General features: G+C 40.4%; 1 protein-coding gene across 8 annotated transcripts in view; it reads left to right on the top strand.

Moving 5' to 3' along the window:
- The window catches only part of TNRC6C (trinucleotide repeat containing adaptor 6C), a 578,100-nt gene extending 572,975 nt beyond the window's left edge, over window positions 1-5,125 (top strand). For all 8 annotated transcript variants that reach the window (XM_054047763.1, XM_054047761.1, XM_054047759.1 and 5 more), the window contains 2 exons: window positions 389-528; window positions 3,305-5,125. In XM_054047763.1, coding sequence (XP_053903738.1) covers window positions 389-528; window positions 3,305-3,665 — 501 coding nt within the window. In that variant the 3' untranslated portion in view covers window positions 3,666-5,125. The remainder of the gene's footprint in view (window positions 1-388; window positions 529-3,304) is intronic.
- Window positions 5,126-13,024: the final 7,899 nt, after the last annotated feature.

Here is a 13,024-nt window from a genome sequence, read left to right as displayed (position 1 = left end):
AATTCCTCTACTCCTCTCCATAGTATAATTCACATGGAGAAGCATAAGACCAAAAGCAGTGGGTGCAGAGACCAGGAGATGTCATGAATTAACATAAACTATTTATGAACAAGCTGCATTCCCAATCAACCCTTGGTAGACATGTAGTGATAAATATTTTTATATTAATTTAAAATAACTGGCAGGTTCTGTGTGCTGAACTGTAGAGAACTTGAAAAGTAAAGATTACCACCTCCTAATAAAGTAGTGACGCATCTAATTAGATTCTTTTATCTTAATTGCACTCTATGTAAATGTTTCCTTTATCATTTAAAGCCCCTTCCATTAACAAATATACTAAGGACAACCACAGAAAAACAAGTCAACTTTTTTCTTCCTCTGCAATTAGATTGATGGTTCTACACTGCGGACACTGTGTTTGCAACATGGCCCTCTAATTACATTCCACCTGAACCTGACTCAAGGGAATGCTGTGGTCCGCTACAGTTCCAAGGAAGAAGCAGCCAAGGCCCAGAAGTCTCTGCATATGTACGGTTTTTCTCTTCTTCTTTTCCTTTTTTCTGTAAAGTAGAATCTAGTACAGCGCCTGTTCTCCTAAGCACTCGCTTGTTATGGCACTGAATTGCTCTGCGGAATTATTTGGTGGTGTCTTGGAAATTCTGTTAGCAGAAATTGTAGGAGAGCTGCATAAAGAAAAAGTACTTGTGGACTAGATACACTCAGAAGTAGTGTATGAAGTGCCATTATAGAAATCGATGGTAGGTGTTCACCATAAGTACTGTGTTCAGTTCTGCTCACACCACCTCAAAAAAGATACAACAGAAATACAAGGGACCCAAAGACAGTCAACAAAAAATGATGAAAGGCATGGAAAAAATTCCATATGCAAAACAGAAAAGACTAGGACTGTTTAGTTCACAGGAAAAAATGAATAAAAGAGGACATGCTAAAAGTAATCAAAAAGAGGAATGGTGTAGAGAAGGTAACTCATGCACTGGTATTTACTTTTTCCCAAGGGGACTGCCAGTGAAACTGAAAGACGTTTAAACTAATAAAAGGATGTTCTTTTTAAACCACATTACCAAAAGAAAAGAAAAAACCTGTAGAACTCATTGCCACAATCCCTTATTGAGGATAAGATCTTAGTAGCAGTTAAAAGGGGATTTGGCATTTACAGAGATGAGAATATACATAATTACATTAGATAGATTTTAAAATATAAGGAATATAAATCGTAATGTTTCAGGACATAAGACCACCACTAATTGCTAAGAATTAAGAAGAAATTTGCCCTATTGGCAGATTATTCATCATAATAATGTAAAGCGCTCTTCTCTGAAGTATCTTATGCTGGTCACTGTTGGAGACAAGATACTGGGCTAGATGTAACACTGGACTGATCCAGTATGGCAGTTCCTATGTTTCCCTAGCCTTTAAAATTATGGGGCAATAGTCACGGCAGATGCAAAGTTGCAGCTAGCTTCCCATGATGAGCCTCATTAGATAAAAGGATAAAGTGTATGTAATGTAGAAAAATTTGCATAATGATATGCATGGTGGTGTTGCTTTTTAAAGTTTTGACCTTTCCTTAATTAAAGACTGTGTGGCAGCATTCAGAACAGATAAAGGTCAAAAATTGCCCTGACTTAATGATTTCAGTTTAGATGTGGGACTAAGTTAGAAAGAATTCTATCCTTAAGGGGGTGTTTTATGCTGTAATATTGAAAATGTAGATTTAAAAATCAGCGTATATTTTAAAAGAGTATACAGTACATCTTGTTCGCCAAGGTTTCAGAGCCATCCATATAAAGGAAGAATTTTGATTAGAGGGGAAATAATGTTAGTACATATTGCTGCGAAGGACATGACAGACCTCTGCTTTACAGAGGTTGGGTATTGGGTTGTGCTATATTTATTGTGTACAGATACAAAAACATTGGTTTGGAGGACAATAATGGTAAATTAAAAAGTTAACAAGATTGTAACATACCGTATATACTCGTTCATAAGTATATACTCGCTCAAATTTTTTTAGTAAAAAAGAAAAGCACCAGAGAAGGGGGTTGGCTTATGAACGGATATGGAGAGGGCAAGGTAGGACACAGCCCCTCCCCCCAACAGAGGGAGCAAGGAGAGGGAGCACAGCCAGAAGGGAAGAGGCGGGGCCAGAATCTCTCCGCTTCTGGCCACGCTGCTCTCTCCTGCACTTATGCTGCAGTCACTACTCCTTTCAGTTCTTTATCTGTATCTCATGCACAAAATCCTGTGTACTCTGTGGAAAGCTTTACTTTCCAAAAACAAAAGAAGACACTAGTCCCTGTCTTGAAAAGTTTGCAGACTAAAAGATACTGTCTGCAGGTGTGTGGCTTTTTATGTGTGCGTATTGTGACAAAGCTCTGTCCTTGTCTCCATGGGTCCTGCATTTCCTGGCGGATTTCGCTAGTCTCAGAGGCTCACTGTGACCCTCCACATAGCCCTTCTCTCTCTAGAGACAAGGGTCACAGCCTACTGAGCCATTTTCATCATAAACCAGCAAGGGAGGTGAGGAGAAGCTACCCTCCCTTGCACAGTCTCTGTTGTCTCCCAGTCTCAGTGATTAATCAGGGGGCAAAGAGGGGAAGCCCGGGCCCACCCTCTACTCCGGGCTCCAGCCCAGGGACCCTAATAGTATCAGCTATGGTAGCTGACTTTAGAAACAGGATGCATACAATTCCTGAGCCACTTTCCCACAGCAGCCCCCACTTCCTCAAGATCCACTTCACCCTTACCTCAGGGCCTCCTTCCTTGTGCCTGATATGGTTTGTACTGCTCAGTCTCTCCAACAGTGCAACTTCCTCCTACAACTCCTGACTAACTGGGAGGCTTTTAACTAGTTACAGCCAGCCCCTGATTGGCTTCAGGTGTCCCAATCAACCTAGCTGTCCTCCCTGCCTTCTGGAAAGATCTTAATTAGTTTTAATTGACCTGGAGCAGCTGCCATTTGCTTATCCTGGTAATAGGGATTTGTTTAGCCTGTGGCTAATATATATGTCTCCCATTACTTTACTATAGCCATCTGGCCTTGCCCCGTCACAATATGCTTGTACACTTAAGTAATTATGAAGTAGAATTATTGGGATGAAAATGAGTTAGGGGTAGGAGTTTTAAAATTTTTGAGCTGGCCTAATTTGACCTCCTCCACTGAATTCAAAATGAAAATGAGCTTATAAAAATTCTATTCTCCTAGTATAAGCAGGCTCTGATACTTGTGAAAATAGTGTCAGTTGTAACCCTGTGTTTCACTGTGTTGTGTTGTTGTTGTTAGGTGTGTTTTGGGAAACACTACCATCTTGGCTGAGTTTGCTGGTGAAGAAGAAGTAAACCGTTTCTTAGCACAAGGCCAGCCACTGCCACCCACCTCCAGTTGGCAGTCCAACACTGGAACCAATCAGACTCGCATGGGCTCCACGAGCAGCTCTCATGGATTGGTGCGGAATGATGCAGGCCACTGGAATACTCCCTGCCTGGCTGGCAAAGGGAGCAGCGATTTGCTCTGGGGTGGGGTCCCTCAGTACTCAAGCAGCCTTTGGGGGCCCCCCAGCACCGATGATGGCAGGGTTATAGGCAGCCCAACACCTTTGAATACTCTGCTCCCAGGTGATCTTCTCAGTGGGGAGTCCATCTAGGAAAGAGAGAAACAAAGTGGAAATAACAATCATCAGCACTAAAGGAAAAAATTGTAACCCTTTCCAGTCCAGGGCTTCACGAAGAATCCAGCTTTAACAGATCAGACTGGCAGCCCTTTTTAGTACCTCTGTCCAATATCGAATATGAAACTCTGCAGAAGTCCTTGTGAACTGTTAATGAAACAGTATGGGCTACATTTGGTCAGTGTCACATGCTAATGACAGGTTTTATTTTTTTCATGGCTTTTTATTTTATGTCGTCTTTTTATGTTTGTATGGTGTTTTTAAAAACAAAGTATAAAAGCTGCTTAGAATAGGTCTATCATGAAGGGCACTTTTCAGAATTTGGGCTGGAAAGGGTTATTTTATCAACTTTGGGGGGAGGGAGAAAATGAAAGCCTATTTTAAATGAGCCTGTGACTATTATGCACATTACCAGAGGCGGACCCAATAATCAGAAGAGTGGAGTGTGATATTCATCTTTGGTACAGAAAAGTAATGAATCCGAATGGTAACTATTGACTGTACAGGTTGAATTTGGAGGGTGGGGGTGGGGTATCTGTGTCCACTGCTCCCATGGATCTGCCTATGCACATTACCCTTGTTTCATTACTTTTTCATGTCATTTTTTTAAAATCCCCCAAAAATATAAAAAGTTAAAAAAAAAAAAAAAACATATCAAACATGCAAATACTTGAATCCAGCAGGCCAATAACAAAATGTGAACACTTTCTAATTATTACACTTCCAGGTTGGCATCAATACACACAAAACAGGCTCTAGGAATTTTTTTTAAAGTTCATACTATGTGTTTGTGTTGGAACAGATGTATGTGTGTGAGTGAGCTTGTATGTGTGTGCGTGTGTGCGCGCCCGTGTGTGATTTAACAAAAGTGTGATTTTTTTTTTCTCTTATTCAGTATATATGCTTTTTATTTGCTCATTGGTCAAACGTTTAATTGTTATTAGCTTCTAACTTTGCACTGAGTGTCCGCAGCCCTTCTTGTAGCTAATCCTATATGTTAAAAAAAAAAAAAAAAAAAAAAAAAAAATTGATAGGAGGGGCCGGCGACAATTCATGTGTAAATGTTTACTCAAGGACTCTTATTGCGTTTTAAAAATTACAGTGTGTATCTCTGGAGAATAATATGTATATCTACCTTTAGCGGCTTTTTATTGTGGACTAATGCAAGAAAATTATTACCGGAGTATTGCACCATTTTCCATTCGGAATATAAAGTTTAAAAAAATACTCTTGTTGAACTGTGGCCATAGATATTTGTAAAGAGTGGATAGTTCCCCTGCAAGCAGGAACACAAACAAGCACTTGGACATAGTTTTGACTGCTTTTGGAGGAGTCAGGAGTTTTGGCTCCCACCTGTTTACAGACCTTTTTTTTCTCCTTCAAACTTTAAAATAAAAAAGGAATTAAAAAAAAAAAAGAAAGAAAAAAAAAAAAAAGACTTCCATCGTAAAGAAACCTATTTTCAGAATGAAGATATGCTACTTCAGAGCTCTGGGATTGAACAGTGTTGTTGTATTATCCTTTTCTTTGGCCATTGCTGTGTACTATTTTTTGTTGTTTTCCTCTTCTTCGTCAAAGTGGCGAAAACTTTGTGATCACTATCTTGCACATGGTGGAAGATGTCTCAGGAAAGCCGGGTTTCCCGAGGAGCAACTCCACACCATTTCATGTATTTTTAAACCCAACTCCTAGCACTGAAGATATTATTAAAAAAACAAAATAAAAAAAAATAAAAAGACAGAAGAAAATACCTAATCTAATGTGTAGCAGTTACATATTTACCAAATAATGGACTCAAAAGAAATAGATGTTTGAAGAGTGCTTTATATATTAAAAAAATTGCTTTATGTTTTAAAAAATGATCAATGTTTTTGATTGTTTTTGAAAGGAAGAAAGACAATGGAATAACATACCCTGCAAGTATGTTTTAAAAAATTATATGAACATTGTGCTCCCTGCCTGCTTGGATCAGGAAACTTGTGCATTACATTTTTTATTTTTATTTTTTTGGAAGATTAGCTTTTTAATGGTTTTATCAGATAAAAAGGGTCCTGCAAGATTGCAAATCAACAAAAGCTGGTTTTATAGAGGATCATGAACTATGCACAAACTGGGTTCAAGACTTGTTTTTTTCTCAAGTTTTAGTAGTGTATTTAGCTGAATAACCTTTCCTCAGAGTAATTGCATCTCATTGCCATTACACGCAATCTACATATATATTTTATATATATACACACACATAAAATATGTATGTGTGTATGTGCGTGTTTCCATACAGTACATAAAATTTTCCATGCTGAAGTTTAGCACTGAGTTGTAGAAAAACTCTTGATATTTTAAAATTGGCGATGGAAGTTAAAATTTCTGTTAAACTTTTTTTTTTTTTTTGGCCTTTCATTTGGAATTAAAGATGTCTGTAACTCTGAGATTTAAAAAAAAAAAAAGTTTGTGGCTTTTAATGTTATTTCTCCTCATAGAATGTGATTGTTAAAGAACATGCACCGAAAGTTGCTTTCGAGAGTACGAAGATTCTTTGAAACTTAATAAATTGCAGTTTTTTCTTGGCTGTTCAAATAAATGTGTATTTTTCTTTAATACAGGGGATACTAAAGGATTTTGTTAAATGTCAGTTTATTTCATGGAGGAAGTTTAACCCTTTCAATATTAATGAAGAGTTAAATGTGCAACCAGGCAAATTACTTCCATTATTAAAGTCTCGTCCTTTAAAGGTATGCTAATTGATGACTACACTCTCATAGTCTTTTACCAAATCACATTAGGAACATGTGGTGTATAAAAAAAAAAGCAGTTATCGCATTTTTGTTAGAATTAATTTGTTTCTGCTTCTGTTGTTTATCCATGCTTTTGTTTTCCTTTTAAATATGAATAGAAGCAGAGGTCATGGGACCCCACGTATCTCTGCTATAAATGATTATGATGAGGCCACCCAATTATTTTCATGTTTGTACCAACCAGGTTTTGAAATAGAGAGCCAGATCCTCAGCTGGTATAAATCATCGTAATTCCATTGAAGTCAGTGAAGCTCTGATTTATACCAGCTGAGGTCTCCAGAGGTAAAAAGTGTACAACCCACTCTACCACCTGCCCTTTAAGAATTTTTTAAAAAATTGCAATATCTTCATAAAGGTAGTTCAGGGCATCTGAGAGGTTTTGAATTTTGAATACTGGAAGGGTTCTGATGGCAGTGTATTGCACTGGCCCAGCTTCCTAAAATTCTGTCACTGGCACAATGGCCAGTGATTCCATAAGTAATACATCTTCATTTAATAAGAAGGCTCCTTTGTGGAATAGAAACAGCTCTTAGTGAGTTTTGTGGCTAGTCTCAACATATGACAATATTATCACAAATTATCAATTCTAGATATTGGGGTGATTTTTACTCTGTAAATACCTAAGATAGCTAGATCTGTCTATCTTGCTCATAAACATGGTAACAAAAATTACATAAATACAGAGGTATAAACATGGTGTTTGGTTCTCTGTTTCCCATGCCCAAAGATGGGTGGTCCCACCCTTCTTTTTGCTTCTCTCCGAGATAATATTTGCAGTGCACCTCTGGGAAGAGAGCTTTGCCTTTCTTCTTCCTTTGCTATCTTTCATGAAGAATTCAATGTCATTTGTTCTCAGCCTTCAGTTGTTTAAACTTTGGAGTCCCTTACAGAGCCAGGTGTTTCAGTCAGGTTCCTTCAGGCTAGCAGAGATGGCTTTTTATAAAGTAGAGCTACTTTCAGAAATTAGAATACATCCTGTCAAAGCCAGAAACAAATGTGGCTTTTGGCCAAAATTTGATTGTAGTGCTTGTTGTGGTTTTATGTTTCATTTTCAGTGTGCCACATTCATAGCTATTTAATGCATTCAGTGACATAAGATATTTCTTAAAGTTCATATAAAACCATTGTTGATAATGCAGATTATTTTGTGTTTTAGAACTTTTACATGGATATGCACTAGGGGCTATTGCTTTCATGTGTATGTTGCAGTTACCTTACACAGGGAGCCATGCAATGAGAGTGCTGTCTTCTAAATCCAGACCAAGAATGTTGCTCTTTCCTAAGCAGTCTGAAACTGTCAAACTTCTTCTTAGAGAGATAAAGTGGGTGAGATAATATCTTTAATTAGACCAGCTTCTGTTGGGGAGAGAGACAAGCTTTCGAGCTTACACAGAGCTCAAAAGCTTGTCTCTCTCACTACTAGAAGTTGGTCCAATAAACGATTATTACCTTACCCACCTTGTCTCTAGTATCCTGTGACCAACACTGCTACAGAAACACTGCAAACTTCCTTATAGTCATTTGTCCAGTCTAGTTTGTGGGTGGTGCCATCAGAGCAGATTGTTGTTCCCCTTCTTTTTTCTTTTGCTATTTCTGCTCCACAATTGTCATCCTTGATAAATCAGTATATGGTTGTGTATGTGAAGGAGCATTTTAATTACAAAAAATCGTATACAAACGTTTGTGTATGTTAAGTATCATTGGAGTTGAGAGAGTCTGGAAATAGAATTGGAACCCTCTAATTTTGGACAGCTATGATGTGATAACCAGAGCAAGGCTCGTCAGGGTGACCTGTAAGGACCTTCTCATATTGTATATGAACTGCTGCTAAATGTCTGTTAGAATTGACATGTAAAATGATGGCTGTACTAATTGTATCACTGTATTGATGCTGAATGTACAATCTCTTCACAGTTATTTTCTCAGTTTTCATGGAGGGGAGGGTTCTGAAAAATAGGCGTCAATACATTTAGATCCAACGAACTTGGTATGTAACTGTATGGATGCCTGCCCTACTGCCCCCACCCCACCCTCTGTGGGGAAAAAAACCCAACCTGGCAACTCCATGAAATGTCTGGAAACGTGAGATTCATAATGCTATCCCTTGGAGGAAACTGTCCATAAGCCTATTCAGGACCATTTTAGGGGTCCCCTCAGACTGTTTTACCTAGATCCTTGCATCTTGCATGAATGGCAGTAACTTACCAGCTGAAAGCTTTGTGGGGGAGACAAGCTGTTGTTCGCTAGCATTCTGTCTTTGTCCTGGAAATGGCCCCTTCCAGTAATATACCTGTGCTTTTGGAGCTTGCAAGGGGCTCCTCCAACATTCACTCCACTTTTGGGGGGGGAGGGTCCTCTCTAGTTTTCTGGAGAGGGGAAACTCTGCTGATGTGCCCACGTTCTAGTGGGGTGTGGGTGGCTTTGTCTAACATTCCACCCATTCTCAGGTTAAATATTGCTTGCTGCAGGTTGCCAGACTACATTCTCTAATGGCAGATTGAGTCCATGCAAACACAGTAAAGTTTCCTGTTTATATTCTCTTCTCCTTCCCCGCCCTTTTCCCTAATGAAAAAGTTTCATATGACATTTTATCTTCTGTGTGCCCCCAGTGTTTATTTTTACTGTCAGATGCATTGGAAACAATTTGCTTGTAAATTTTCACTGATGAAACGTGGTTCCAGTGCAGTCATGGTTTCAGGGTTATTAAAATGTTATAAAACATAATAGGCTGGAAGAGTCCTTTGCTTTTCAATAAATATTCTTTGTAGAGATGGGCTGGCATTAAACTAGCTACAGGTGCTGCCTAGTTTCTATAGGTAACCATTCACCTCCCTAGCTGGCTTACCCTGATACATGCAGCAGAAACTCGCATTGAAATTAACTGGGTCATTCATTTAAATGTTCATTTTTCAAATAGACTGACTTGTTAATCTTCAAAACTGTGCCTGCCCCATTTCTAACCCAGCTGCAGTCCTCAGCACTTTTCTGGATATTCTGCCACCCTTCCCAATCCATATCAGATAACTGTATTAAAACCAAAATAGACCACTAGAGAGTTATAGATTGACTTGTTCAGTTAGGAACAGCCTCTTCTGTTCATATCTTTGCAACAGGTGACTTAGTTTGGCTAACAGTACAAATGGCTGAACATCTAAATAAACCTCCTCAGACCCTGCTGGAGCAAAAAAAAAAATCATATGATTTCAACCACCACACGCTCCTTCAACCTTTTCTCTGCACATCTGCAATCTCACTGACTGGTTTCCCTTACTGGGAGGCCCAGTTCTCTTCCTCCCTCCCCACAGGCTTCAAGTAACTCCCAATAAAGTCAAAGCATTTATTAACCTGCAGCGGAACAATTGTACTCCTAAGTACTGATCTTCTCCCTGTACAAGTTGTTTATCCTGCCTATTTACAAATAGTCCTCTGTTTAGTGGCAGATTCAGCACAAGTGTACCATATGTAATACTAGGGTCAGCAGCTATACTGACTATTATATTTTATTGTCCTAAAACTAGACAGACATACTATGCAGGTTTATATATGAGAACAGAGTAATTACTTAAAGTTCTTTGACAACTCACACAGTTGTGGAGGTATTAGTAACAATCCAAATGAAAGATATTCAACAGCGTTCAAAATGTGTCATTGTTCCAAGGTAAGTATTGCTGTGTAGCTCTCACCCCATCATGTCACGCTTTGGGAGTGATTCCAGAGTAAAAGGAAAGACCTCACAAGAGAATGAAGCAGACAAGCATGGAGGAGCTGGAAGGGGACATAGTAACCAAACTAGAAGGATGTGTCCAAGACTTAAACAGTTAGTTTTAGACTGGTTGACCATGGATGAGCCCATTCTGCTTCATTTAAGTGCCTTTTTATCCCTCCTTTTTAACTAAATCATTTGTTTTTCTTCTGTCAACTTTAGTTCATTGACTATTTTCTATTTATGGTGTAAAAATGTGTCCAAATGGACTAGGTTGGATTGTTCCACAACCCCCCCCCCCCCCACCACCAAAAAAAAAGGTAAAATATGTAGATTGCTTTAATATTTTTTATTTCTTGCTCCTCAGTTAGGTTGCTACAGATGGTGGAAAAAATCCCATTGGGTTCAAGCACTGCTCCTTTACAATTATGGTACTGCATCACTCCTTTACGATTATGGCACTGAATGTCCTGGGCAGGCCAAGATAAAGCTACATGTGAGAGATTCTCAGAGATGTCCCATCCTTGAACTTTCCTGTAAGTTTTCATTATCTGTCAGTCTAGTCTAGCCAATGACTCAAGGATCAAATAATTGCCTGGATGGAAGTCAGGATGTACTGTATCTCGAGACACTTAGTTTCAGAATAATTTCTCAAGGATATTTGAACATTTTAGAAACACATTACTGCCTGGGGCCATTTCAAGTCATGGAGACAAAACTACAGAACATCAGAGTATTAGTACACTAAACCAACACAGAGGAAGGGAAGGCTTGTATCTCTTGGGTAGATAAGCACTGATACATGGTGGCCTTTGCCACCATTATAATTCTAACACTACCTTTTGATCCATTTTATGGAATCCAAATCCTACTAGATATCACAGACCTATATTTGTGCACTCCACACCATTGTCTTCTCAAAATGTAGTCCATGACCTCCAGTGGCCTGGTGCTTCACAGAATGGATTTTAAAAGCCAAGTAGTAATGGGATTGGACTGTTGGGAGGAGGAATGTTAGCCATGAGAAAGAGGAGCTTTTCCAAAGTGAACCTCGGAATGAAAAGGTAGGAGAACTCTCTATTTAGAGTCTCACCCTCAGCAGAGGTAATATTGGACCTTTTCAAATCAGGCTACTTTCATTGTCTGTCAATATGATGCATTTAGGTAACAGGGATTCTTCTTCACATGTGCATTCTCCTGTGTGTGCGCACCCCAAACACAGTCACCAGAAATTTTGCCCTTAATTTTGCCCAGTGGTACCTGTTGGGGCTGCTTAAGTGCCCTCTGTTGCCATGTGCCATGATAGTCTCTGGAACAGCTTTCCTTGCATTCACAAGCTCTCTCTGTGGTCTTTTATTCTTAACTGTACACAGTTGTAGTTATATTTAGTGAAGTTTGGTAAATTGGTTAGTTGTGTTTTTGTGGAGTTTTTGTGTGATCCCCAGTGCCAAGGAATGCTTCAGTCACCAGGCTTTAAGCCCTGCGCTTCCTGTAACAAAGCTATGACCCTGAGCAACCTGCACTCAAGCTGCCTGAAGTACCTGGGAAAAACTCACATTGGGGACCGTTGCCAGATCTGCAGGGACTTTAAATCTCACACAAAAAAGGATTAGGAGACCAGGCTGAAGATTTTGCTCATGGAGGCAGCATTGAGACCTCTATCTGAGTGAGGCCAGGCAGAGTCAGCACCGGTTACCTTGGCTTCGGCAAGGAGAGCTCCTCCTACCACACAGAGTCCCAGCAATGATCACCATCCCCACTGCCTAGAAAAAGACATAAGAAACAGCCAGCCAAGAGGGAGCAATCCCCAGCACCAAAGACTGCCAGACATGGGGATCAGAATAGAGTGCATTCCAAGCCAAAGCGCTCCTCTGTCTCGGTACTGCAGAAGTCGGCGGTGTTGACTCTGGCACCTGTGCAGGCACTATTGAGTCCACTACCAAGAGAGCCTTCTATATCTGTGCCACTATGTGTTACCGATACTATCTCGGTACCGACTGCATCGGAGATGTTTGCCTCTGCCAAGGACCTTCTCTCACTGTCGGTAACAGTATCGCCAGCAGTACAGGCATTGACGTTATCGGGGTCGGCGGACAGCAGTCACAATGCAGGGTCCTTTCAACATTCAGTACTGCACCCTTCGGTACTGTCAGAAGGTAAGCTGGCTGTGCTTGCCACAGTGCAGACCTCTTCACCACAGCAATGGTGGGAACGGCACCCGCTTTGGTCACCAGACAGAGGCTCATCCTCTCCTGAGTCGGAGGTTGGGTCTTACTTCTGCCATCTGAAGAGCCATTCTCACTACTCCCCCAGGCATTTTCACACTTCCATGGACCAGGGCACAGGAGTACCACTGAGTGCATGGCCAGCCAGTCACTGGGGACTTACACCAGTCAAGGGGCCCTTTTGGAACCTCTGTCGGTTCCCCCCAGTTTGCAGGGCATATTTCAAGCACTGCTATTTGGTGGCCTTGGAAAGACAGGCAGCATTGTCCGACCTGGCAGCACCTGGTCTGGACCCTAGTACCAAGCCCGGTACCGAACTACAAGAGCTGGTTCAACCGGATCCTATGATGCAGAAAGGGCATCCACAGCCACTGCTGGCCTCTTCCTCCTTCCCTAACGAGGCAGTCTCACTTCCATTGAATAACTATAAGGCTCACAAAGAGCTGTTAAAGAAGGTGGCCTTAAATCTGGGCATACGGATGGAGGTAGTAAAAGAGTCCTCCCCCAGTCTAGTTGACATTAGGTGCTGCAGGCCCTTCAAAAGTAGCCCTGCCTCTCAATGATGGTATTATGGACGCTGTTAAGACTTTGTTGCAGACCCCAGCATCCCTTCCC

Source organism: Malaclemys terrapin, chromosome 13, assembly GCF_027887155.1.
Source record: "Malaclemys terrapin pileata isolate rMalTer1 chromosome 13, rMalTer1.hap1, whole genome shotgun sequence".
Classification (NCBI taxonomy): domain Eukaryota; kingdom Metazoa; phylum Chordata; order Testudines; family Emydidae; genus Malaclemys; species Malaclemys terrapin.
Note: the sequence above shows the minus strand (reverse complement) of the source record. Positions and strands in the feature narration are given on the sequence as shown.